The 26619-nt window shown below is 37.0% G+C and overlaps 1 protein-coding gene across 2 annotated transcripts; it reads left to right on the top strand.

Moving 5' to 3' along the window:
• The first annotated feature begins 2923 nt into the window (after positions 1-2923).
• On the top strand, positions 2924-24834 carry LOC123813059 (serine/threonine kinase receptor associated protein). Of its 2 annotated transcripts, none has more exons than XM_045830098.1 (10): positions 2924-3360; positions 4206-4341; positions 11736-11817; positions 12364-12436; positions 14852-14948; positions 15831-15968; positions 18135-18271; positions 22801-22950; positions 23508-23570; positions 24267-24834. In XM_045830098.1, the coding sequence occupies exons 1-10, from the start codon at positions 3249-3251 to the stop codon at positions 24326-24328; spliced, it is 1050 nt and encodes a 349-aa protein (XP_045686054.1). In that variant the 5' UTR covers positions 2924-3248; the 3' UTR covers positions 24329-24834. The 2 variants fall into 2 exon arrangements, with proteins under 2 accessions (XP_045686054.1, XP_045686053.1); XM_045830097.1 differs by having other exon boundaries at positions 2925-3360; positions 23505-23570.
• The last annotated feature ends 1785 nt before the right edge of the window (positions 24835-26619 follow it).

Raw genomic sequence — 26619 nt, 5'->3', positions numbered from 1 at the left:
AGTGATGGAGCTTTCCTTGGCCTGGGGTTTGCTAGAGGAACCCATGAATTTTCTAGGGGGATTGTGGGCTCTGTGTAATGAGATAAAGATGGTAAGTGATATGATGATATACAATGTCTTCATCAGCGAGCACTACTGCCACTTTCCACTCTTGGCCAGCGAGTACTACGTGGAAGAGAGAGCAACTCACTTCCATGAATGTTAATTTTCTTCCCAACACAGCATGATCTAGCATTATGTGAAGAAGATATAATCTTCATATCGAAGTGACTTTTACTCTGTTCATTTTGAGAAAAAAAATAATCCTTGAATTCCTGGACATGCATCTTCTGTGTTTTTTCCCAAGCATTTTCATATCATTAGAACTATCACTTTAGATTGGAATTTCTCTTTATGAATCATTTAGGGAAAACAGTGCTAGCTCCAAATGGATTCTTTCTGACAATGTAATATTTCCTCACAGAAAAGTGTAGGTGATAGTGAGGGGAAGGGAATCTCATTTTATCCAATCAAACAATCTATATCTGTATCTTTATCTCTATTCACAAAACCATGACAGCTGATCTTTTTGTTCAAAACACTTAGTAGAAGCAGTACCAAAAGCATTCAAATTAAGTCTTCCTTTTCTTCATTAACATATAATTTGAGGTTTCTCACCCTACAAGCAGCTGATTCATTCCAAAATTATAAACTAATATAGATTCTTTTAGCTAAAGTTATGAGAATATAACCCAAACATTTTCCAATCAAAAAGGGAGGAGAATCAAAAAGACTAGCCCTGGTTGGTGTGGCTCAGTTGGTTGGAGCATTGTCCCATACACTAAAAGGTTGATGGTTCAGTTTCCAGTCAGGGCATATACCTAGGTTGTGGGTTTGAGTCTCAGTTGGGGCATGTATGGGAGGCAGCCAATCAATGTTTCTTTCTGAAATCACTCTTTCTCTCTCTTGCTCTCCCTTCCTCTCTCTCTAAAATCAATAAATATATTTTTAAAACTTTTTAAAAGAACACACACTGTTCTTACACAAATAACAGACTAAATTAATAGAAACATCACCATTTAAATATTAGTGGTATGGGATCTCTGCACTGAAAAAAGTATTATTATGAAATAAAAGAAATATAAATATACAAGAATTACTAAAGTAATGAAATGTTTAGTGAAAACTTCCCTACACCCTCTTAAAAAGTAAAAATATAAACTCTATAACAAGAGACAAAATAAGAAATAATGTGAAAACAAATGAAGATGCAAGGGCAGAGTTGAAAGAAACTGAAGTCAAAAACAAAACATGCATATATGAAACATAATATAAATGAAATAAACCACTTCAAAATAAAATTGGAGCTGCCATCCCAGAGGAACTGCCTTGTTTCTCTCCCCTACTCCTCAAACCTGTGGAATGTCTGAAAGGGACAAAACAACCTTTGAACTGGCCAAAGCAACGGTGTGCTTCAAACAACAGTTTGCACAACTAACAGGAAAGCGTACATCCTGGCTACCAGACTGAAAATAAAGACATCCACGTGTACCTGAAGAATTAGTTCATTTGCACCCATAGAAATTCCTTCCTTGGCTAACTAACATGATGGAAATTCCTTCCTTCTATTCACGTAATTATTTCTCATCCCTTTGTCATAAATACCCTTGTCTTCACCTCCTAAGTAGAACACTATTTGGGTTTCTGCCTGAATAAGTGCTTCCAAGAATTGCAATTCTTTTTTTATCTCAAACAAATGCTTGCTGCCTCTAACTTTAACCTATTATTTTTAAGTTAACAAAGGATATAAAAAAACTACATGTGAAGCAGTAAGAAAGAGAATTGACTCGAAAGTAAAAAAAAAATGTGGGGAAAGCATAGAGTGCAGTAAAAAACATGTAACTCAAAGGGAAGAAAGGAAATGAAAATAGGTAACTGTCCAACCCTCTTTCTGCTGCACTCAGATTTATTCTCCGTGTCTTCCTGAGCACATGGATGCCCAGCTACTCTATTTTCCAGACTCTCTTGTGGCTACATAGTGGTCACGTGTCCCAGATCTCACCAATGAAATGTGAGTTAGGCAAGGTGCTTGCTTGGACAAGACTTTTGGAGATTTGCAATGCTGTCTGGGTCTGTTTCTATGCCATCCTCTTTATTTCCCACTCACCTTTCAGAAGTATCACACCAACGATACCTGGAGTGGGTTGCCTACAGGAAGACCATACTACAGTTTCTTCTTATAATTTAGTTTTTACAGTCTTCTAGCACTAGTATTTTGCCTATGTGGTATAATGTTCATGTGTGTAAATTACAAGTTATTATCTGTATATTTAGAGCACGGGCTCAGGCTTTTATTAATGTGAGTATTAATAAAACTAGACCACTACTCTAGAGTTCTCTGAACTCCTCAAAAGAAAAGTAATTTGAACTTAACTGTATTTAAAGCCACATAACACTCATGTGCAGTACAGGAATGTTACATAATAAAAGGGGTGGCTGGGGAAATTTTCTTGAGAGCCTTACTTTTAAACAATCCTAGAGGAGCTACCTATATAGTTATTAAAATTTAAAAAGTTCTTAGATGTTGTTTGTTGGTTTGGACCGCCGTTGAGAACTCTGATTTTTATAGTCTACATGTTCAGATACCCCGCGCATAATCCACAGGACCCTTCAGGTACAGGGTCTGAGCACAGCAGGACAACTTTGCGCGAGGCAAACTTGGCCCAGGCCTGGCAAAGCTGTTTGGGGATGATCAGAGCTCAGCAAAGAGGGACTTCTCTAAAGAGCCTAGAGCGCCCCCCGGCGCCAACCAAGACGGCGCCAGGACAGCGTCACGTGCCCTAAGGATGCCGAACTCGCGCCTGCGCGCTACTGTCCCACACGCTCTTTTCTACGGAGCGAGCCCGCCTTCCCACCGAATCGCCATTTCCGGCGGACCCTTCACGTCAGTGTCATCGTCACTTCCTGCCGGTGGCGGTGTGGACGGTGGGGGTCCTGGCCGCTGGTGCTCTGCTTCTCCCTTTCCCCTACTTTCCTCCTTCCTCCCTCCCTCTCCCTCCTTCCGCGGCTGTTGGTCGCGGGCCGCAGACTCCCGGACCCATCCCTAACCCTTTCCTGACCTCGGTATCTGGGGATTGGCCTCCTTTTCCCGTTTCCCGGGCCATCGCCAGTGTCAGGGCGGGGGCCTTGAGCCGGAGGCACTGCGGTTGAAAAGAAAAAGAACGAGACGACCCCAGCTTTCCATCCCGCTCCCTGGGTTCGTCGCCGCCATGGCCATGAGGCAGACTCCGCTCACCTGCTCCGGCCACACGCGGCCTGTGGTTGATTTGGCCTTCAGTGGCATCACGCCTTATGGCTATTTCCTAATCAGCGCGTGCAAAGGTAAGCAGGGCCGCTGATCCGGGTGGCCAGAGGGCTAGGACTGGGCGGAGAGGGAGGGGAGCCAGCACTCCCCGGTGCCCAAGGGGTTGTGAGGACCCCAGCCTTGGAGATGGGGGTCAGAGGAGCAGTGTCTGGGATTCCGCCGCTGGAGCGAAGAGAAGCTTTTGTGACGCCTCTAACAAGGCTAAAGATTGTCTCCAGCTAAGGCTTCTCATTTTACTTTTATTGCTATTTCTGGAGAAGCGGGACTGCTCACTTGTCAAGACTCCCGGCCCAGCAAACTGTCAATGTCTTTCAAAGGTTTGGGAATTGGAAAAACTAGGCCAGACTAAGTAGTAATTCCTTACCTTAATTTACAAAGACTTGTCACCCCAACTACCTCATTGGATATTCCTTTGTGGTATTAGCCCCGTATTTCAAACAGGCACTGAGATTTAGGTTATCAAGTTTGTCCAAAATGAGACTCAGTTCTAGATTTTGATGCAGATCAGTATTCTTCCCACCGAATTACATAGATGCCCAGAGAGCTCAGTTCTTCAGTTAATTAAGTTAATTTATTTAATTCACTTACATATACAGGATGTGGCAAAAGTAGGTTTACTTTTGTAAAAAAAAGTATGTGAAACATTAATTGTATTTACCATACAAACCTCTTGTAACCTACTTTTGCCCCACCCCGTAGTTAATTTATTTCTGGATATCCCTTAGTGACCTCAGTGCATGAAAATAGTTAGATAGCAGATGCAGTTTTCCACTTGTTATTGAACCTGACCATTTTGTGTTTGAATCTCAGATATCAAATAATCTAAACTGCTAAGTCACATATCTTTTTAAATGTTTTTTAGATGGTAAACCTATGCTACGCCAGGGGGATACAGGAGACTGGATTGGAACTTTTTTGGGTCATAAGGGTGCTGTTTGGGGTGCAACGTTGAATAAGGATGCCACCAAAGCAGCTACAGCCGCTGCAGATTTCACAGCGTAAGTATAGCCAAAATGGCCAGGTTTGGAGGTCTTTGTGGGTTGTATTCTGAAATAATTCAACTTCATTCTCAGTTATTCATTAAATTCTGATTCAGCACCACACAGACCACATGATGTTTATCTCACTAAAATTCCCCCCGTGGTCCATCCTGTCTGCTTCTTTCTCTTCAGTGGTTCTCAAAATTTTTAGACTGAAGTGACTTACTCTGCATGTCAGGATTGGGACCCAGGAATCCACATTATTAACAAGCACTCCCGATAGTGAGTGTTGGTGGTCTTGTTTAGAAATGCTGCTCCACACATGCTTCCTCAGTGATAAATACACCCCTGTGACTTTCTAGAGTGCTGGTGACCCCAGATATTTCAGCTGAATCCCACTCTCAGTTTTCATTAACTGGCTTTAGACATACTGAAAACTCACAAACTGAGTTACTCTTCATTTTCTAAGTTTCTAAAGTTCTTTATTTTCCCCTAACATCCAGATTTCTTCATCTTACTGATTCTACCAGCAGAATGCCTTCACTACAGTGTTTGTTATGCCTCTGCTGCTGCCTCAGTTCAGATCCCTACCACTAGCCTCCTTCCGTCTAGTCATCTCCCACAGTGCTGCCAGTTGTCTTCCTAAGAGCAGATTTCATCATGTCACTTCTCTATCTAGTAATCTTCCTGTCTTTTCTCTGCTGTGTCAGTGGTTCTTGACCTTGCGTGTACAGTTGAATAACCTGAGGAGCATTGAAAATACTCAGATGCATGTGTCCAAGAAATTCTGATTAGGTCTGGAATGCAAGTATCAGGTTTTTTTTTCCTCCCAGACGTTGTTCTAGGTGATACTAATGTGCTGCCTCAGAAGTACTGGGCTAAAGGTTAAACTTCAGTTGCTGGAACTTTAAAATTTGGCCTCATCCTAGTTCGTTAGCATCATCTGGCACTGCACACCATATGCCCTACAGTCTAATTATATTACCTGTGGCCAGAATACACCTTACCTATTTTGATTTTTGGCTTTTGTATATGTTATTGGAGTGAGTTGAAATAATTCACTTTCCCCTTTAGGGCATGTGTCATGTTTTATATAATTTTGTTATCTCTGGTTCCTAACTGTCACTTAGCAGACCCTTAAATGTTTAAGCTAATGAAGGCAATTTGAAGAGCTGTTGTACATATTCATAGACTTTATTAGACTTCAGAGTCTGGAGAATAAAAGTACTGTGTGTTTTTTTTCCCCTAAGACAATTTCACACTGAAGAGCAAGTGTAAATGTGTTACTCCTTTGTTTTAAGCAAATTAACATACCAAGTTTATTATGAAGAATAAAGGCACATTGATTGTGGTGGTGAATATGTGAATATGCATTTGTTAAAACTCAGAGACTTGTGTTCTGCAGAGTGAACTTTACTGTATGTATTGGTTTGGCCAAAAAGTTTGTTTTTTTCTGTAACATGGCTCTAGTAGGCACTTAATTGTCTTTAACTTTATTTGAAACAGTTTTGTATTGTGACAGCTGTCATTTCAGTGTGCATTTTTTAAAAAAAATTATCAAAAATGGTGAATTTTTGTGTGGCCATTTTAATATAGAAGATGGAAGAAAATACTCAACATTTTTGGCTTATTTGCTTTATGATATCAAGAAAGGTAAAAACATAAGTGAAACACACACACAAAAAGAATGTCTGCAGCGGATGGAGAAAGTGCTGTGACAGTTTCAAAGTGTCAAAAGTGGTTTATGAAGTATTGTGCTGGAGACTTCTCTCTGGGCAATGCTCCACGGATGCTCTATGGTCAGGTGGAGCAGTTGAAGTCCACAATAATCAAGTCAAGACATTAGCTGAAAAGATTAACTTAAAAAAAAAAAAAGACATTAATTGAGACCAATCAGTGTTACACCATGTGGGAGATAGCCAACATACTGAAAAGATCCAAATCAATAAACTTATTGGTGAAAATGAAAAACTTGTCTTTTATTTTATGAAAAAACTAAACAGACTTTTTGGCCAACCCAATATATAAAATTTAAAAATAAATTAAAATTTTAAAGAAGAAGAGGGAGATACACTGCTTACATAGGGTTAAATTTGAGGTGCTGAGAGATAACAAGAAAAGTTATCATTTTGAGTATGAACTTTTTTCTGCATCTTAAGTGAGTGTTGTCTTTATTCATAACCACAGTAAGGCTTCATGCTGTGCCCTGTTGTGATTGTATGCAATATTGGTAAAATAAGGAACTGCTTGTTTTTATATGTATATCCTTTAATGTCAACAACTTAAGGTCAGATTTTGCTTTAGATGTCAGCATGCGTGCTTATCGTGTGACAGACTCCTTTGATTGTTAATTATGGAGGTCTAAATAGAAAATAAAAGGGATGCTCAGACAAGGAAAACTTAGGGAATGCTGGAAGATGAAAGTGTCTATTTCCTCTTTTGTGCTCACACCATTTCCTGTGTTAGAACTTCTGGCACTTTCACAGCATTTAACTGGTTGTTGCTTTTTGAGGTCAAGGGCCATGTCTTACATTTTTTGTATCCTGTCTTATTTAATACTTTGTGTTTGTTGAATAAATAACTTGAGGAAATTTTCTAAAGTAGAAGAATGAAGGATGAATGAGTTATAGATCCCTTTGGTTTTGCTTCTGGAACATTGGCATTGGGAATGAGTGTCATTGATACTGTAACAGGTAGACAATTAGGGTTAGTAACCCTGGATTTTAAATACTTGGTAAGTGGATTTTAAAAATGTCATTACTGAAACTAGGTCTTGGTCTGGTGGTGCTAAGTTAATGTTTAGTAAAATGGTATTTTAAATGAAATATAATTAAGTTATTGATACAAATAAAACAAGATTTAGACACTCAACATTAGCACTAAAAGACAAGCTTTTTGAATTGCAGTTCTGGAAAGATCCATTTTTGTTAACTTTAAATCTGTGTTATCTGGCCCTAACAGTGTTAATTACATGAGCAAAATGCTTCACCACCTCCTGCTTGATGGTTTTGCTCTGATATTTTTATATTTTTAAATGTTTTTAGTTGATTTCTTGAGAGAGAGGAAGGGAGAGAGAGAAACATCCATTTGTTGTTCCACTTGCTTATGCATTCCTTGTTTGATTCTTACATGTGCCCTGACCAGGGATGCAACCTACAACGTTGGCATGTGGGGACGACGCACTAACCAACTCACCTACTGGCCAGAACTTGCTCTCCTCTTTAAGGGACCTGTGCAAAAGCTTGTTAGGAAGGATGCCTGTCTCTAAAACCTGTGAAGATTCTCAGTTTGTTCATTTGGCCAAATTGTAATGCCAGTCCTCAGGAAAAGAAATAAAGGGCATTAAATAGAAGTTACTATTCATGTGATAATTACTCTGAAATGCAGAGAGAAAACTTGGAAAACAGCACTTTAAATACTTAACAGACTCTTGAAAAGAGTATTCAGGATTTTACCTTGCTGCTAGAGGAACAGTTATCTTTGGCTAGGTCAGTTGCAGACCATTAATAATCAAAATCATACATTTGGAGAGAAGTCTGTGGATAGGTATTTTGTGTCGTTTCTGTTCTTTCTTGACATTTCAAGTCTGTGTCTATATTAACAAATGGTATTAAAAGCATGGATGCTGGTTTAGACTTGTGTTCTGTCCTTAAGTTCTGGCTCCGTCATTTAAGAGCTCCATGACCTTGGGAATTTAATTAACCTCTCTTTTTTTCTAGGTTTGTCGGTAAAAATGAGAATAGTAATAGTGCTTACCTTAAATGTTGATTGTGAGTATTAAATGAATTTGTGTCCCTACTATTTAGAATATTGCCTGAAATCTAATAGCAGTGTGTTTCATATGTAACAATAATAGCTACCACCCTGTAACTAGACCAAAATATATGTTATTTTGTAACTTATATGGCTGAAACCATGAAACCTCTTGGTTTCATGCAAAGAAGTTTGAGTAGATATAAATATCAAGAAGGAATGCTATTTTCCCCCCTCAGTTAAGGCTTTTAGGTGCCATGATCCCGTGGGAAAGGTGTAAGCCTTCACATTACGCATGATTGAGTTCACGTGCTGGCCACACTTTGCATTCGATCATGGGATGCTTCGTAAACTTTGTTTTTTGTATCTGTAAAATGGTTGTAGGGCTAATGCTGTTATGGGGAGAATCGCAGAGGTCTTCCTCCACTTACATCCCTGGACTCTAGCAGAGTGTTTCTTATGCAGTAGGTGCTCCGTAAACGGTAGCTGAGGCTCTCCCCTCATTTGTTCTGTGTCTGCCTGTGAGTGTAGAAGTGTGTGCACTCGTTGCCTGTGCTCCCCTTTTTCAGTGGCGGGCCTGGGCCTTGCTGTTACAGAACCGAGTCCAGCTCGAGAGTAGCTCCCTCAGCTTACCTGATTAATCTTAGCTGGTATGAATCAGTCTTAGGAACAACTTTTTTGCCCCTCATTCTTACGTTTCTCAGAAAATTCATTAATGTCATGCTGATTCAGAGGTGAATTTTATGCTTGTATCAGCAGAGCTGATCTGTGGGTCAGTTGAGAATGTTATCTTGAGGTGGTTGGGCATGAGTACACTGTCCCTGAAACACTGTCCTCTTTATATATATTTTTTAATTTTTAAAGCTAGTGTTAACATTACTTGCCATGACCCTCTTAGCGCCTCCACTTTCCTCCCATCGAAGTCACCAGGACAGAGTGCCAGACGTAGAGAAGATTCCTGTGCTCTGTTCCAGAGAGTGTGTAGGTGGAGGTGGGGCTGGGCCCAGCAATCTATATATACTGTAGGAAACCAGTGTATGATCACTTTTTTCCTTGTAAATGTCAATAGAAAGATCTGCTTTTTCTCTGAATAAGGTTCTCAGTAAGTCAAAGGTGGTATTACCTCTTTTTTGATAACTTGGTCAACATGTTAAGATAGGCTCTTTTGTTCCCCCTAAAATTGTTTTGTTCAGGGAGTTAAATAGCCCGCCCCTCTTTTGAGACTTGTGCTAAGTCCGTTCTCAGAATAGGAAAAGTATTGAATAGATAGCACTGATTATTGTGTGCAAGAGATGGGACTATAAGAGGTGTCTAGTTTAGGAAGATGATGAGTACTTCATGAGCTGTGTATGAAATAAGTGCTGCATCAGCTGATGAAAGGGCGTTAGTGAAGATGCTTCATGGTCTGCATTTGCATTCTGCAGCCAGCTAGTTAACACAAGTTTGTTGCCTGGAGGTTGAAAAATACATCAGGAAACAGGTTCTTCCAGTTTATTTTGAGGACTCTACACCCTTTTGAGGACTCTTACTCTAAGTAATGGAAATACGCCAAAGTTGGTACAAGTGATAAGAAAGAACATGCTTTGTCAGAGTGTGATCCTCAGCTTTAGTAGTGTTTCTAAATAGGAGGAAAAAAACTACTTTGCCCTCCTGGGTTATACTGCTTTGCTCATGCCAGTACCTTCCTCTTTATGAGTGAATGGACATGGTTTAAGCAGAATCTTAAGATTTTAAGGAGATTTTGGAGATCGTTGAATATACTTGAAAGTATTTCAAAGGATATTGCCCAAAGTGTCTTTGAGACTTGGCATCATGTGAATAACTAGAAGTTTCAGGTGTATTTGCTGTTTTTCTCTCTTTTGACACCTCCTTTCATTTCAACAGTCCGGAGTCCTAATCTTTGTGAAATCTTACCACTGATTTCCTTGTGATGAAGAGTAAACATGTGATAAAAATAAAAGCATAGCAAAATTAAACACATAATCTACTGATCTAGCTGTGTTCTTTGGAAGAAAAGATAGGGATGGTTCCTGGAGGTCAGATAAAGGAAAGGTTTCATAAAAAGATAGCATTTGAAATGAGCCCTGAGGAGGAATAGAACTTTGGATAGCTGGGACAGTTTCTGTGAAGACTTAGGAAGAAAACCCACAACTTGTTTGAGGAATGGTTTGTAATCTGGCATGGCCAGATTCAGAGAAGTAATATAAAGTGAGGTTAGGAAAGTAGGCTTGGGCCAGAATTGAATTGGAAATGGGAGAGATTGGAGCAGGTTACCTTTGCAAAGAGAAATGAATTCCTGAGAATTTAGTATCAATACTACTCAGAGTTGACTTTATTTCTCTCAGAATATATGTATTAAGCCACTCATGACCAAAATATGTAATAGGTAAGATTTATATCGTTAGTATTTCTTACTCTTAGATGGTCATTCATGTGTTTTTACTGTTGTACATGCCATTAATGCTTGTCTACGGTACCCTGTTTTGTTGTTGTTGTTGTTCCTGGTGTATGTCTGCTTGCTCTTTAAGACTGTTGGCTTTCATTGTTTAGATTTTCTGGACTTTCTGATATAATTAGTTGTGTGTCTTTTTTCTGTGTTTAGAACTACATAGGTTTGTATTTTAATGATGTTTATTTAATGTGTTATTTAATGGATGTCTTTCTCCTCAGCTAAAGCTCTACTAAGGCAGAAACTTTGTTTGGATCATTTCTTTTTTCCCTTTTGTGCCCTAGCACTAAGTCTAGAATGACGTAGGATATATACTTGATGTATTTATTGTATGTTTATTGAATAAATGAAGAAAACATCTTGCTTTTCTTTTTTTATTTTTTTAAATTTTATTTTATTTCATTTTTTATTGGAAATGTCAATTATAAAATGGAAACCTTTATGGAGCATAGCTGTTTACTCATAATAGTTCTTGTATGCAAATTTTAAGCATTTGCATTTGGCGGGAACCCCTTACAGTATTTTGTAAAGTATTATTTAACCATTATTCCCTAACATACAGGCAAAATGTATGTTTATAGACACAACCACATATATTTTTGGTTGGGGTGGGTCAGGGAAACATGCAGTTGAGATTAAAAATCAGTATTAGCATTATATGATCAAAGGCTAATACATTGGGAGGAAGTTACTTGGACTATAACATTTGAGAATTTGAGAGTCAACTTTGAAGAAGAGGTGGGGAGAATATTTTCTATTGTGCTGATACAAAATTTTACACAACTTGTATCAGGGCCTTTTATTCTGTAAATTCTTTTAAGGATTTCTTATTTTCTTTTGCATATACATGAAAGTAGAGAAAACAATTGGAAAGGTGAAACTAAAAATTGGTTAAAACACTTTGCATTCTTGCTAAAATATGGCCGTAGACTAAAATGAAAGTAAGGATGTGTTAGTTCATGGATTGCATTTACTTACATTTATAGATCTTTTCTACTGTCAAAATTAGATTGGTTACATGGCTCTTACAGAGAAATTTCTTTTCCTTTAGACTTATTTAAATATTTTATCAAATGAACTCTTCACGGTGGAAGGGTATTAAAAATATGGAGATTTATAGTGCATTTATGGAACATTTCACATATTTAAATTATTTGGTAATTATCAAAACTACCATTACATTTATCTTAATTTTATTTTCCATTTCTAGCAAAGTGTGGGATGCTGTCTCAGGAGATGAATTGATGACCCTGGCTCATAAACACATTGTCAAGTCTGTAGATTTCACGCAGGTATCAGAAAATGGAATTTTTTAAAGGCGTTAAATTGTTTGTATATTTGGTTTGGGGGGTAAATTTGGGATGTATATTGGCTTATATTTAATTTGACTGTAAATTAAGCTATACATATTTACTTTTGCTTGGTTAATAATATATGAGGCTTTTAAAATACCCTGGAACTCTTGTATCAGTCCCCCATCAATAGCAACAAACATTTTAAATGCCCAGTTAATGTTTCCCAACTACTTTCAGAAGGGAAAGGATAAATTTGAGATGATTGAAGAACTACTACTCAGGAAGGGGCAGGGGGGCAGGATCAGAGCAGATAGAACCAATTTATTTGGTAGGTGGTAGAAAATATTTGGACTAGGAAGTGTAAAGGGCTTTGGCATTAATGACAAAGATAAATGCTCTAGCATCTTCTCAGAAGTAATTGGCATGTGTTGTATCTCTTGTGACATGTGAGCTTTGTTTGGATTTTATTTGATGTTCAAGAAGTTTCAAAGAGATACAATCATTACAGTGGTTACTCTAGTAACATTTTACTTGTGTTTTCAGGATAGTAATTTCTTGTTAACTGGGGGACAGGATAAACTGTTACGCATATATGACTTGAACAAACCAGAAGCAGGTGAGCATAATTTATGTGTTTATGGTTTTACTTTCTTTTAATTTAAATGACTTATCCTAATTAATTCATGTTCACGTGGGGCAAAAAATTAAAATGTAATCTATTATTCAGTATTAATCGCTGTGTACATCTTTAATTTTTGGTTCATATACTTTCCATTTTTCCATGCAGATATATTTCTGAATATTGACTTATTATAATATACTTATATAACCTTATAGTTTAAAAATGTACACTGATAATTTTTTTATGTTACTAAGTTTATATTAAGTTTTTAAGGGTAAATAACAGTGTTACTACCTTCTGTTAAGAAAGAATAGTTATCTGTAGTAGGTGAGAAGGGTAAGGATTCTCTGTGTACATATATTTAGATGTTTGAACCATGTGAATGTATTAGCTAATCAGAAGTATTTTTTAAATCTGCAGTTAATAATTTTTTTATGTCTCCCTATAAATAGGTAAATTAACCAATCTCTTATAGCCTATTTGGGCTATTTACAAATTTTAAATGTAAGCAGTATTATCCTTATAATTGCTTTTATTTCCACAATTGTTTCTGCAGGGTAACTACAGAGAAATAGAATTGCTGAAATAAAAGGAGCTACACTTGAAAGCCGTTGATAGATATTACCAAAGTTCTCTCTAGCAAAGTATAAAATATATCAATAGCTAACCTGTTCTAGCAAACACTGATAACTAATTTTATCTTTTCCAATTTAATAGAAGAAAAATAATTCTTTTGAACTGTGAACTTTTAAAATAATTTGAGATTAAAATACTACTGAATTCCAATGATCAGTTCCATTGATTAACAGCATTTCTTGGTTTGTGAACTTACTACCTGTTTACACCCTTTGTCCATTTATCATTGTGATATTCATCTCTTTCTTACTGATTTTAAAGTTTTCTTTATTGTATTCTAATTTGTCATTTGTTTTTAGATTTTGTTAATAAGGTTTATGATATACACATTAAAGAATTTTGGCAGTGAAATCTTTTCATTTCCTTTCTGAATTCTGTCCTCTTACAGAAGTGTAAGACCCCTTTTCTTTCTTACCCCAGAGAGTCACCTCTGTTTTGTAGTATTTTAATGCCTCCCTAGCCACATAATATATATTTAAAAGCTACCAATATATGATAAACAGAATTTTGTTGTATTTGTTATGTATTAGTTGGTATCTTAAATTTTGTATCATAAACATATATTACTTTTTCATAAATCAACTTTGGAAGTTTTTAAGAAAGGCAAAGCTACTTTGATAATTAAGTAATTATTTAATCAAGATACCTTTTTTAAAAACATTTCTAAGGTGAGAAAACAAGATGATTCTAGATTATGAAAAGTTTTTATCTTTATTCTCTTTGATAACTGTATGCCAAAAAAGATAGCAAAGTGTACCTATCTGACTCAGCAAGGTAATTCTAGGTTTATTGGGGAGGGCGCATTTTTATATCTATTAGCTTTCTCAAAGCTGCCTTTTGAAAGCGTTTCTTCCATTCTACTGGCATGTCAGAGACGAGGTTAGAAAGTTTAGATGTATATTCTCATTTGATGTTTAAACTCAAACTATGAGGTATAGGAATTGCCATTTTATTGAAGAATTGTAGTCTTCAAAAGGTTAAGTAACTTGCCCAAAGTCAATAGTGTTGAATAGCATTGCCTCCAGCATCTGCTTTTCCCAGAGATAACAATGAGTGTTTTTTTTTTTTTTTTTAATCTTTTGAAGGGAAGGCTTCTATCAGAGAAAGGTTCCTTTTTTCTTTTTCTTTTTTGACGCTTTGCTCTCCATGTAGAAATTCAGGGTGGGGCAAAAGTATAGAAAATACTAATAGTTAATAAATAATATTACAAGAATACACTTTCATGTACTTCCAACTATAAACCTACTTTTGACCCACCCTGTACTCTTGAGAATACTGCATTGCTTTTCAATACTCTTTTCTCCTTGTAGCCTGTACACCTCCCCCTGCCCACCCCCCACCCCCTTGCCCTTTTTTTCTGTTACTACTAAAAGTGGCTTGGATGAGGGTCCCAGTACTGGTGATAGTATAGCATTAACTCTGGCTGTCTTGTTTCTTGGTCCATATTCTTATTAAATTATGCCACATTAGTTATTCTTTTATTGTGATACAATAATGCTTTTGAAAGCAGAAAACTAGCCTGGAGGGAGTGGTGCATTTATTTTTGCTACATCTAAAATCATAGTTCTTGGGTTCTTTGTTGTACAGAAAATTTTTTATTCCAATATAGAAAAATTTAATGTATTCTATGTAAACAGCAAGTTTGAACTGTGCTAAGTTTTATAAAGTTGTGGTCTAATTTAAAAAGTATTTTTTCTTTTTACATATTAAATTCTTCCAGTTTTGTTCAGTTTTGGAGATCAAATATTAACAAATATATTTTAATATTTTAAGAACCTAAGGAAATCAGCGGCCATACTTCTGGTATTAAAAAGGCTCTGTGGTGCAGTGAGGATAAACAGATTCTTTCAGCCGATGATAAAACTGTCCGGTAAGGAATTTTTCTTTACTATTTAAGGTTTGAAAAGTATTTGACCTTAGAGCTTATATTTTAAATACTTTCTTAGAACTATTATATAGGAAGCATTGTCTCTGAACATTAAAACTTCAGCACATAGGTCACATTCTTCTGGAGGTATCCATTTGCTATTACAAACAGAGTAGAATTTACAAGACAGTTAAAACCATGAACACCTTATAGGCAGGTGTTCTTTACCTGGGTCAGGGACAGGCTGACTATAGGGAGACCATGAAACCCCTGAAATTCTATACACAATTTTGTATAGAAAAAAATGATGTATTTTTCTATGGAAAGATACATAGTCAGATACATAGCCATCATCAGAGTCACAAAAATGTAAGAACCAGCCCTTGCTGGTGTGGCTCAGTGGATTGAGTGCCATTCTGTGAACCAAAGGGTCGCTGGTTCAGTTCCCAGTCAGGGCACATGAGTGGGTTGCAGGCCAGGTCAGCAGTAGGGGGTGTATGAAAGGCAAAAGCATACTCTGTGGTTTTTCTCCCTCTCTTTCTCTATCCCTTCCCTTCTCTAAAAATAAATAAATAAAAAATCTTTTTTAAAAATGTAAGAGCCATTATTTAGAACACCACTGAAGTTAATTAGATTAGGGCATAAGTGTCTTAGTTTTGCTGAATTGTTTGGGAAGTGTGTTTAAATATTAAGGTTGACTTGACCAACAAGCTAACAATGATTAGACCTTGTATAGGAACCCAGAACTTCTGTGTATCATCTGTAATTTATAAGTTGGAATGGAGATTGTTTTACAGTTGTGATTATTGGTTAATCTGCAGATGTAATTAGGAGTCAAGCTTTTTTAAATGAGTAAATACCACTTTATTTTCTTCTTTTTTGCAGCCTTTGGGATCATGCTACAATGACAGAAGTGAAGTCTCTAAATTTTAATATGTCTGTTAGCAGTATGGAATATATTCCTGAGGGAGAGATTTTGGTAATAACGTATGGACGATCTATTGCTTTTCATAGTGCAGTAAGGTATGTTCAAGAAATACCTTCACTTTTTTGGTAAGAAAGGACAACCTAGAATAGTTAAAAATTAGAAGGCATATATGAAAAGGTATTAAACTCTTTAAAAGGCAAATTTTGGCCTGTACTATATAACTGTGGCACACAAACTAATTGAGAATCTGCGGCATACCAAAAATATATTTTTTGCTGATCTGAGAAAAAATGGGTATAATTTTGATTTATTCATATTGAAGGTCTATTGTTGTGTTGGCTGTTGTCATTTTTTATTTGATAATCTAAGGGAAAAGAGGTCAGTTTCCCTGATTTAATGATCTGGTATTGCACACTTGAAAAATTCTGGCACACCAGTTGAAAATTACTGCTATGTAATATGGAGAGAAATGTTTCCACACCATTAATAATGTGTTTATAAAGAATTTGGTATACTTTTATCAGAGAAATGAATCAAATTAATTTTCAGATATTTAGGACATTGATGGATAAAATTTAACTTCTAAATTTTACTTTTCTTTAAAGAATCACTGGACTGGTGCTGTAATTAATGTTCATTACTACATAAAACCGCTATGATCTTGATTCTCCTGTTTTCACTTTAAAGTTTTGGAGAAATCATTTTTCCCCCTATTCCAAGTATATATAGACCTAATTTTTTTTTTAACAGACATAAGTTTTGAGACTATAAATGTAGTAAATATTCTTGTTGAAAATTTGGAAAATACAATTTTAAAAAGTTTACCCATAGTGCTACAACCATAGATTCCAGAATATTAATAGTAGCTTTATTTTCTTTGCTATACAAGTATGTTTATTTGTGCGTCTCCCACGCCCACTTTGGTTCCTGGAACCCTAACAAGTATATTTTTTATTTTAAAATATCCTTAGCCATTCAAAATTCTAGGAAAACATTTTTACTAGGTACACTGCATTCTAGGTTGCACTAGATTGTGTGTCTATTTCCCTTTTATAACATTGCAGTGAGTGTTAGGGTGCACCTGTGTTTCCTTTTAAAAGAACTCCAGTGGAGTTCAGAGGGTAGGAGTATGTTTAAAATTCTTAGTATGCATGTTGCTTAATTAATTACCGTGAAGATTATTCTATGTTTTACTCTGATTAGTACTCTGAAACTTTTGTCTAAAGGGCCAACTTTCAGAGTTTAAGTGACAGCAATTAAGAATGTAAAGGAGTCCATACACACCCAGCGAATTGGTAAAAATGGAATACTGTTGCTCAGAGCCATTAAATTGCACAGCTCTGTTAATTGCTCACTCCTGGCTCCGGCCATGCACAGTCCTGCTGTAGACTGTTGCCTTAAGTCGTATTTTGGTGGCAGGGGTTTGCTGGTCTGTTGAATATTCTAACATTTGAGCTGGAAAGTTCTATTCAGTGATTCCACATGAGTCATGGCTAATTTTACTTTTCATGCTTTGTAGTGTGTGATGATAGGAATAGGATGGTGGTGGCATTTGGGAGCTGGAATGCACTAATGTTTTGTATTGGAGGACTTCATGATTTTTAGGGTTGGCCGAAAGTCAGTGTCCAAACTCACTGATCTTCAGGTGAAGCTGTTGTTAAAGATGAATTTTTAGATAGCTCTAGTCTCAAATTTAGTTTTTCTTTTATTGCCTGATAGTAAAAAGTGAGCCAGTTTTAGCAATTTATATTTTATGGGGTTGAAGGTTTATCCTGAGACAGAAGCTTTATAAATTCTCAACAATTGAGAATATTGTGTAAATAATTCTTTAATATCATTACTCTGTAAAAATGTTTTTTGTTCACAAAGATAAAGTATGTTTGTCATGGAAAGGTAACAATACAGAATTAAATTTTTTTCAAAACAAAAAAATCCCAATATATTAATACTGCTTTAATTAGCCAATACAAACATTTCCAGGAAGGCATCCACTGCACAAAATGTGGAATCCCTCTATTGAAATGACTTTGTATTCTGGAATGAATACCACCTGGGCATCGAATCCTTTTGAACTTTGGTGCATATTATTGTGGGGGGCGGGTGTTTGTTTTTGTTTTTTAATTTTGCTGCATTTGACTAGATGAATATTTACTTGTTCCTTGGGTTTCAGAATTTAGGACCAGTTAAATGTAACTAATTATTTCCTTGTATTATTTATGTGAGATTAAAAATTTATGAGTATGTATATGAATTTTTTCCAGCTTGGACCCAATTAAATCCTTTGAAGCTCCTGCAACCATCAATTCTGCATCTCTTCATCCTGAGAAAGAATTTCTTGTTGCAGGTGGTGAAGATTTTAAACTTTATAAATATGATTATAATAGTGGAGAAGAATTAGGTGAGTTGTCCTCTTTTTCCTCCCTTAAAATGATATAGTTCCCTTTATCAAATGTTAGGTTTTAACATTTGATAAATGTTAAGTTATAACTGTTATAAATGTTATAAATGTTAGGTTTTAACATTTGATAAACACTCCAGCAAATTTTTCAGCTAACTACAAGCTTACAGCTTCCAAGTGATGGAAAAGTAAAGGATTTTTATCCATTTGGGTAGAAATGTTTACAGAACTTAAAGTATGCTGAATTTACCTTTTCCTTTTAACTAAAGTTCATTTGTATTCTGACATTCTCTACAATAGTACAGTGTATTTATTGGGGGGCAGGCAAGGTTATGTCAAAGTCATATTAAACAGGTACAAAGAGATTTGTTCTGAAGTATAGTGCAGGTATGTAGCCCCCCTTCTACCTAACTCCCCCTCTCTTTGCCAACATAGGAATCCCAAGATTCTCTAGTGAATTGGGATATGGAAATAGCTGTAGACTATTATAGGGATACCTTGGGGATCTGAACTGGAGGGAGGTTGAGTTTTTGGTTTGTTTTTATTTTATTTTTATTCTCTTTAAGAGTCTTGACTTTTGCATCCATTTTCATGATAATAGTCCTCAATAAAGGAAAGGGAAAGGCTGTAAGATTGATTTGCAGTAAATGATCATTGTAACTTTACATTTATTTGAGGGACTAGGTATTTCATAGTATGGCTCTCAATATCTACTTTAGTTCCCAAAGTTCTTTCTCTCCAAAGAGCTTTTGCTTTGTGAACTAATGTATTTAGCTTTTATGTTTGTTTGGTTTTTGGTTTTTGTTTTTGTCTGTAAGCTGCCGCTTTGTTTCTAGCTATCCTGCTTGGCTACCCAATGAACTAAGCTTGTTAGAATGATACAGACAGAACAAAAGATCAGTTTTTAAACTATTTTATTTATTTTTATATTTTATTGATTATGCTATTACAGTTGTCCTGATTTTCCCCCATGCCACCTTTCCACCCAGTACCCTCACCACCACCACCACTACCTCAGCTAATCCCCCCACCCTTGTTCATGTCCATGGGTCATGTATGTAAGATCTCTGGCTACTCCATTTCCTGTACTTTACATCCCTGTGACTATTCTCTAACTACTTAATCTGCTCACCTCTCACAAGTTCCCCCACACACTCCTCCTGCTTGGCAATCAGCAGAATGCTCTCCATATCCATAATTCTGTCTCTGTTCTTGTTTGCTTAGTTTGTTTTTTAGATTCAATTGTTGACAGATTTGTATTTGCCATTTCATTGTTCATAGTTTTGATCATCTTTTTTAAAATAAATCCCTTTAACATTTCATGTAATAAGGGCTTGGTGATGATGAACTCCTTTAGGTTTTGTTTTTGTTTTGTTTTGTTTTGTTTTGGTCTTGGAAGCTCTTTATTTGCCCTTTGATTCTAAATGATAGCTTTGCTGGGTGGAGCAATCTTGGTTGTAGGTCCCTACTTTTCATGACTCTGAATATTTCTTGCTGATCCCTTTTTTCTTGCAAAGTTTCTTTAGAGAAATCAGTTGATAGTCTTATGGGAACTCCCCTGTAGGTGACTAACTGCTTTTCTCTCACTGATTTTAAGATTCTCTCTTTATCTTTAACCTTTGGCATTTTAATTGTGATGGGTCTTGGAGTGGGCCTCTTTGCATCCATCTTATTTGGGACTCTGCAGTTCCTGGACTTGCATGTCTATTTCCTTCACCAGATTAGAGATGTTTTCTTTCATTATTTTTTCAAATAGATTTCCAATTTCTTGCTCTTTCTCCTCCTGGCACCCCTATGATGCAAATGTTGGACCTCTTGAAGTTGTTCCAGAGGCCGCTTATACTATTCTCATTTTTGGGGGATTCTTTTTTCTTGTTCTGATTGGTCTTTTTTTGCTTCTATATGTTCCAAATCACTGATTTAATTTTCAGCTTTATGCACTCTACTGTTTGCCTGCAAATTGTTATTTATTTCAATTACTGTATCCTCTGTTTCTGACTGGATTTTTTTAATGCTGCTGAGGTCCCCACTAAGTTCCTTGAGCATCCTTGTAAGCAGTGTTTTGAACTCTGCATCTGATAGATTGCTTATCTCCATTTCATTTAGTTCTTTTTCTGGAGTTTTGGTTTGTTCTTTCATTTGGGCCATGTTTCTTTGTCTCCTGGTTTGGCAGCGTCCGTGTGTTTATTTCTGTGTATAAGGTAGAGCTGCTTTGACTCCATGTCTTGGTAGTGTGGCCACTAATGTAGTAGGTGTCCTGTGGGGTTCAGTAGCACAGTCTTCCCTATCAACCAAGCTGGGTATTTGAGGTGCGCCTTTTGTGTAGGCTGAGTACACCCTCCTCTTGTAGGTGAGCCTTGGTTGCTCTTGGCAGATCAATGGGAAGGATTTACACAGGCCAGTCAGCTGCAAGGATTGGCTGTGACCACTGGCCACCAACCTCTGCTCACTGTGGAGGACCAGCTGTGCAGAAGCAGGGTGGTGGTGTTCCCACATGATCTATAGCTGTACACTGGGTGAGTTGGCCCTGGGGTTTCCAGGGTGGTGCAGACCAAGGTCACCTTGCACCTGTGTTTTACCCAGGGCACCCTGCCTGAGCTATAAAGTAGTCTGAAATGGCTGTTACTTGTGCTGGGCTGGGAGATTCCCAGGTGAAGCCAAGCTGTGAATCTAGGCTGGCTGCTTCTAATGCAGAGCCTGAGGCTCACTGAGGCCAGCTATTGCGTGTTTCAGAGGATTTAGGAAGTTGTGTAACAGGAGCCAAGACCAGCCATTCATATGGAAAAGCAGCTTGGGTGAGCCTGTAGACTGGGTGAGGTAGAGTTTCTAGGGTTCTCCAAGGCTGGTCAAACAGTGTTGGCCAGGTTGATGGAGTCTCAGATACGGCACCAGCCTGCTGGCTCTGTGGGGCGATGGTTTAGAAAGGGGACCATGGCCTCAGCTGGCCTTGATACCAGACACTTCATTGTCTCCCTCTGTACCTCTGGTACCTTTCAAGCTGCTCCTCTGATGCTGGAACTCAGGGAGTAAGTCCGAGTAGGTGAGTCTGTGTGTCAGTTCTTTAAGAGGAACTGCTTGGAGCTCTAGCAGTTTCTCCCATAGACTCAATTTCCACTAGTTTTTGCAGCCAGAAGTTGTGGGGACTTACACTGGCACTGGTTCCTGCCACTGGTACCCTGGGTTGGGGTGTCTGGTGTGAGGCTATGACTCCTCGTTCCTGATACAGCCCTTCTGAATTTTTACCCACTGTACATGGGTGAGGGACTAGCCCATTCTGCACCTGCTCTCCTTCTACCAGTCTGGATAGATGTGGTTTCTTCAATTCTGTAGCTTTCAGACTGACATTCGATTTGATTTCCGACGGTTCTGAGTGATGGTTGTTCTACATTTCAGTTGTAATTTTGATGTGATTGTGCAAAAAGGCTAGTCATGTCTGCCTATGCTGCCATCTGGACCAGAAGTAAAAGACAGTTTTATGTTTTGTCTCTTTAAGAAGGCTGATGGATTTGGGTTGGATTAATGGAACCTTGGCAAATGGACCATAAAGAATCTATTTTCATTGCTTATGGTTCACCCTTTATTACTCAAATATAAAGTGACTTTTAAGTAAGAGGTTTTTAAAAAAAAATTTATTTAATGTCAGTTTTCAGAGTATCATTCTCTTTGAAAAAGAGAAGTAAATTATTTGCCTGATATCTGAGGTTACATTTAGTGAATACCAGACCTTGGGCTTCGCCATCTCATTCCAAAACCTCTTATTCTTTCTACTTGCATAATTTTTACTCATGATAAAGATTCTCATGATATTCTCTGGTAGGACAGAGATGGGGGGGGAAGATGGTGCTTGAGAGTCTTTGAGGTGAATGAATAGACTCGGAAACACGGAACATTGGTCCACTAAAGAGCTTTGAAAACTAATGTGATGAGGCATTAGAAAGTAAATGGGGAAAGTTTGTAAATAAGGATATGACTTAAATAGGTCCATGACCACTACTAATCTGTACACTTTCTCATTAAATGTCACAGGTGAAAATACGTAAGGATCATTATTGACCTTATATTTCAATGTTCTGTGACAGAATGACTAGTAGACTCAAGTCTGGTAGGAAATTAAGAGACAAAATGTGTAAAAGAGCTCCATCTAGTGGCTCTCTGTAGTCATAATGAAGAGGTGGTTCCCTGGTAAATAGGCAGTGAGTTTAGGATACGGAAATTGGGTTTGAGCTGATAGACTTGAGATTTACTTTCTGGGGAATTTAGGAAGGTTTTCATATACTCCCTTCCTTCATCCTTATTGACATATGAAGTGTCAGGGCTTTTTGGTTTGTGTTTTGTTTTTAGAAAGAGAGACTATCCGACACCAGAATGTGTGCTAGAATTGCATAATCTTACTGATAAATGTACTGGTAATGAGAATCCTTTTGTTTTTAATTAGGTATAATCCAGTAATATAGACAGTTTTTTCTTCAGTGTATCAGTACCTAATCTGTTGTTTATTAAATTGTCTAATAGCCCTTCTCCTCTTTTAGAATCCTACAAAGGGCACTTTGGTCCAATTCACTGTGTGAGATTTAGTCCTGATGGAGAACTCTACGCCAGTGGTTCTGAAGATGGAACTTTGAGACTATGGCAAACTGTAGTAGGAAAAACATACGGCCTTTGGAAATGTGTGCTTCCTGGTAAGCATTCTTGTTCAGACTTATCAAATTCAACTTTATATAATTTTATGTCACTTTTATCATTAATTTCATTTCACTGTTTCTCAGGGATTTTAAATTATGTAACATGGTTCACGCAAAGAGAATCCCGTGATTATAAATTGGCTACTGTGTTCTTTGATTTGTTTAAATTTTGTGTATAATCTATTTTATTTCTGTATTTTTACATTGGGTGATTCGACGAATGGAATGGACCTAATTCAAAATTTACTAGAGTGCAATATGAGGAATTTATAAGTAAATATATTTAATCTCTGATAGCATTACTTCCTGGTCCTTACTAACAAGGTAGACATGTTTTTAATAAAAGTAGTTATTGGTTCCAATGTAGTTGTATGGACCTGAAAGTAATTTTTAAGGAAAGACATACTATTAAAATTACTAAAAAAGGAGTTGTTCCTATCATATTTTGTATCTCATTGATTGGAATAGTCTTGGCTTCCTCTTCTTGCTTATAAAATACTTCTGTTACTGGTAATATTGTAATGCACATATCATTGCTTGTCTTTTCATAGAAGAAGATAGTGGTGAGCTGGCAAAGCCAAAGATCAGTTTTCCAGAGACAACGGAAGAGGAGCTAGGTAAATACTAATGAGTTAACTTCTGTAGACGCCTAGGGGACTTCACATTGAAGTGTTAATGTTTTACTTATTGACAGAGGAAACTTATTAATATGAATATACTTAAATAATGGAAAATTTATGCATCTGTATATACACATTTATATGACAGACATTTAAATATCTACTGCAGAGTAGGCACAGGGATGCAGTATGGAACGACTGATGTGTGGTCATTCTTACTGAACTTAGAGTCTAACTTACGAGTCAGATGCTAAAATAAATAAACCAGTTGTTACGGTTGTGGTGGTTATTTAACATTGATTAAGCACTTATTATATACTAAGCGTTCTTTCCCATTACAATTTGATTATATCATATTGTTTGGGGTTCTAATAAAAGAGGAGTCAGATCTTTCAAAGATGTGATGGAGTCATTGGAGATTTAGCCAAGAAGGGGGCCCCCTGGGAGGTTAAGTTATGGTGTAAAAGAGTAATGGGTAAAACACATGAATTCTTTCTTCATTGGTCTTTCAGTGGTTTGAGTCTAGTCATTACTGGCATGTGCACTTACTCTCTTTTGCTTTCTCTCACCAGAACACTATAAAAAGAAACCCCAAGACCTTTTTTATTCCTTTATTACACAGAAATGTGCATTTCCTTCTTTCCTTTATAAAGTCGACTAATGTGAATTTTTTGTTTTGTTTTGTAATTGTAGAAGAAATTGCTTCAGAGAATTCAGATTCGATCTATAGCTCAACTCCTGAAGTGAAGGCCTGAGTATTACGCACATGCCAAAAGTAGTATACAATTTACGGACTAAAACAAGCAAGCAGAGAAAAGCATCGACCTTCTGGAGTTGGTCTCTGCTTAAGACAAACATGGAGCACTGAATACTGGGGAATATGGATTCCCCAGCTCCAGTGCTGGAAGTAACCTGGTGTTACCTGTAAGAGAGAATGCAAGAGTATCCGATGAAGGCAGGTGGAGTTACGCTCTGGTCGTATGATGGCCTGTTGTCTTTTTCATGAACATGTGCAAGCCAACATTCAATTTCTCTTACTACAATTAGATTCTTGTAGCTGTTTATGTTATTATGGTGAAAAAATATATTGGCCTATTTTTCTGACTTTTCCCTTAAAGCAGGAAGCCTATTTTTTTGTTTGCTCATTATAAAGAAAGGGGAATACATGATAAAGTAACTAGTTTGACCTCTCATTCATTGTACACTGCTTCTGAATATCTAATTGTTTTTGTTGTCTAAATAAAGTCCCTCTAAAACAAAACAGTGTTTCTTTGGAAAATTGATAAATTTGAGTTTGGTAAATGGAAATCATCTACATAGTAACTGTATCAAAACAATCTGATTAAAGAATCTGTAGTAAACATTGTTTCCTAATTTTGAAATTCTATTGTACTGAATTATTGGAGTTTGTTTAGGCTGCATTTACTACCTCCTTATACTGGATAGAAATGCTTGACTTGCCTTAAACAAACTTTCAGAATAATGACCTACTTAAATGATACATGGCCAGCTATAAGAAAAAAGAAATCAGAATTAGCGGAAAGATGGCAGAAAAATTACTCAAAACCCTACCATCCCCAAAATCTATTAAAATTCAGTGAACATTATTGCACATCAGGACCTCCCTGTGTGTATATAGGCATGGATAGCAAATTTTATAAAAGTTGGGTAACGGTAGACCTGCAGTGTTTATTTTACTGTATCCTTGAAGTTCAGGTTGCATTCAGAAAGCCTTTTTACCAGCCTTCCAATAAAATGGATCAACTGAGTTTAGACTTGTATTCATTTATTAAAATATGGAGCAGGTATTGATATCAGTGCTTCAGAAATACTTTCAAAGAATGAATAACATCTCTGCCAAATTGTTTTTTCTCTCCTATTCATGTTGTGAATGACCCTTGATAACTTTCTTTTAAAAGAAATAACCAACAAGCATGTACATTTTTGAGGACTGGTGGTAACCAGCAGAGAGCACTGCAGACTGCGGCCCCCTTAGAGGGCGAAGAGCTGTTTGGCATGGGGAAAGCCTGGCCCTCTGCTCTGTAGAAGTCCTGTTACCCATGTGCCATGGGTTGCCAGACTCCAATCATAGAGTCTTACTCGTCCTAAATAAAGTTGAGATTTATATGCAGCAGATTAGAATCATGAGATTGCTTGGCATTTATGAAATTTATGACCCAAGGGAATACTTAGATTTCATAAAATTACACAGATACATGCTGGCACTATCACTGGGTGGCATATGGCTTAGAATCTGTAAAAGTTGTTTTAAGTTTCTAAGTTGAAGGGTTTCAGGCCATGAAGATCTGGCATAATATGCCTTATGCTTACGTGACTAGAATGTTCATGTTGGTCAGATCTCTGGTTTATGTGTTGGACATGCTGTGCAGTTCTTGTGCTTTCAGCACAGTTTAAGGTACTGGTTTACCCAGTTAAGTCATTCTAGGTTTCAGCTTTTGCTAGGTTACTAGAATTTCTTATAATTATTTGCTACTTTTGTTTTAACAACAGAAAGTATGTTTTTAGGGATTTTACTAGTTTAACTCTAAAGGGTAATCTTGTTTTTCTTTATACCCTTGTGTATACTGAGTATATAGATACCCAGCAGGATGTGGGAAGAACTGGTGTTGGGTATCTTTTGTGTATTGGTTTTCTGTTGCTGCTGTTAACAGATTAGTACAGATTTGTGGCTTAAAACAACACAAATTCAGCCCTGGGCAGTTTGGCTCGGTTGGAGCATCGTCCTGCAAACCAAAAGGTTACAGGTTCACTTCCTGGTCAGGGCACATGCCTGGGTTGTGGGTTCGGTCCCTGGTCAGGGCTCATGCAGAAGGCAGCAGATTGATGTGTCTGTCATTGACGATTCCCTTTCTTCCTCCCTTTCCCTCTCTCTAAAACCAATAAAAGAAAGAAAAGTTTTAAAAAAAACAAATTCATCTTTGAGTTAAGGTCAGAAGTGTGAAATGAGTCTCACTGGGCTGAAATTAAGGTGCTGGTAGGGTTGCGTTCCTCTGGAGACCTTAGGAGGGAATCTGTTTCCTTCCCT

This window comes from Phyllostomus hastatus, unplaced genomic scaffold (genome assembly GCF_019186645.2).
Source record: "Phyllostomus hastatus isolate PE091 unplaced genomic scaffold, TTU_PhHast_1.1 phas_scaffold_93, whole genome shotgun sequence".
NCBI lineage: Eukaryota > Metazoa > Chordata > Mammalia > Chiroptera > Phyllostomidae > Phyllostomus > Phyllostomus hastatus.
Note: the sequence above shows the minus strand (reverse complement) of the source record. Positions and strands in the feature narration are given on the sequence as shown.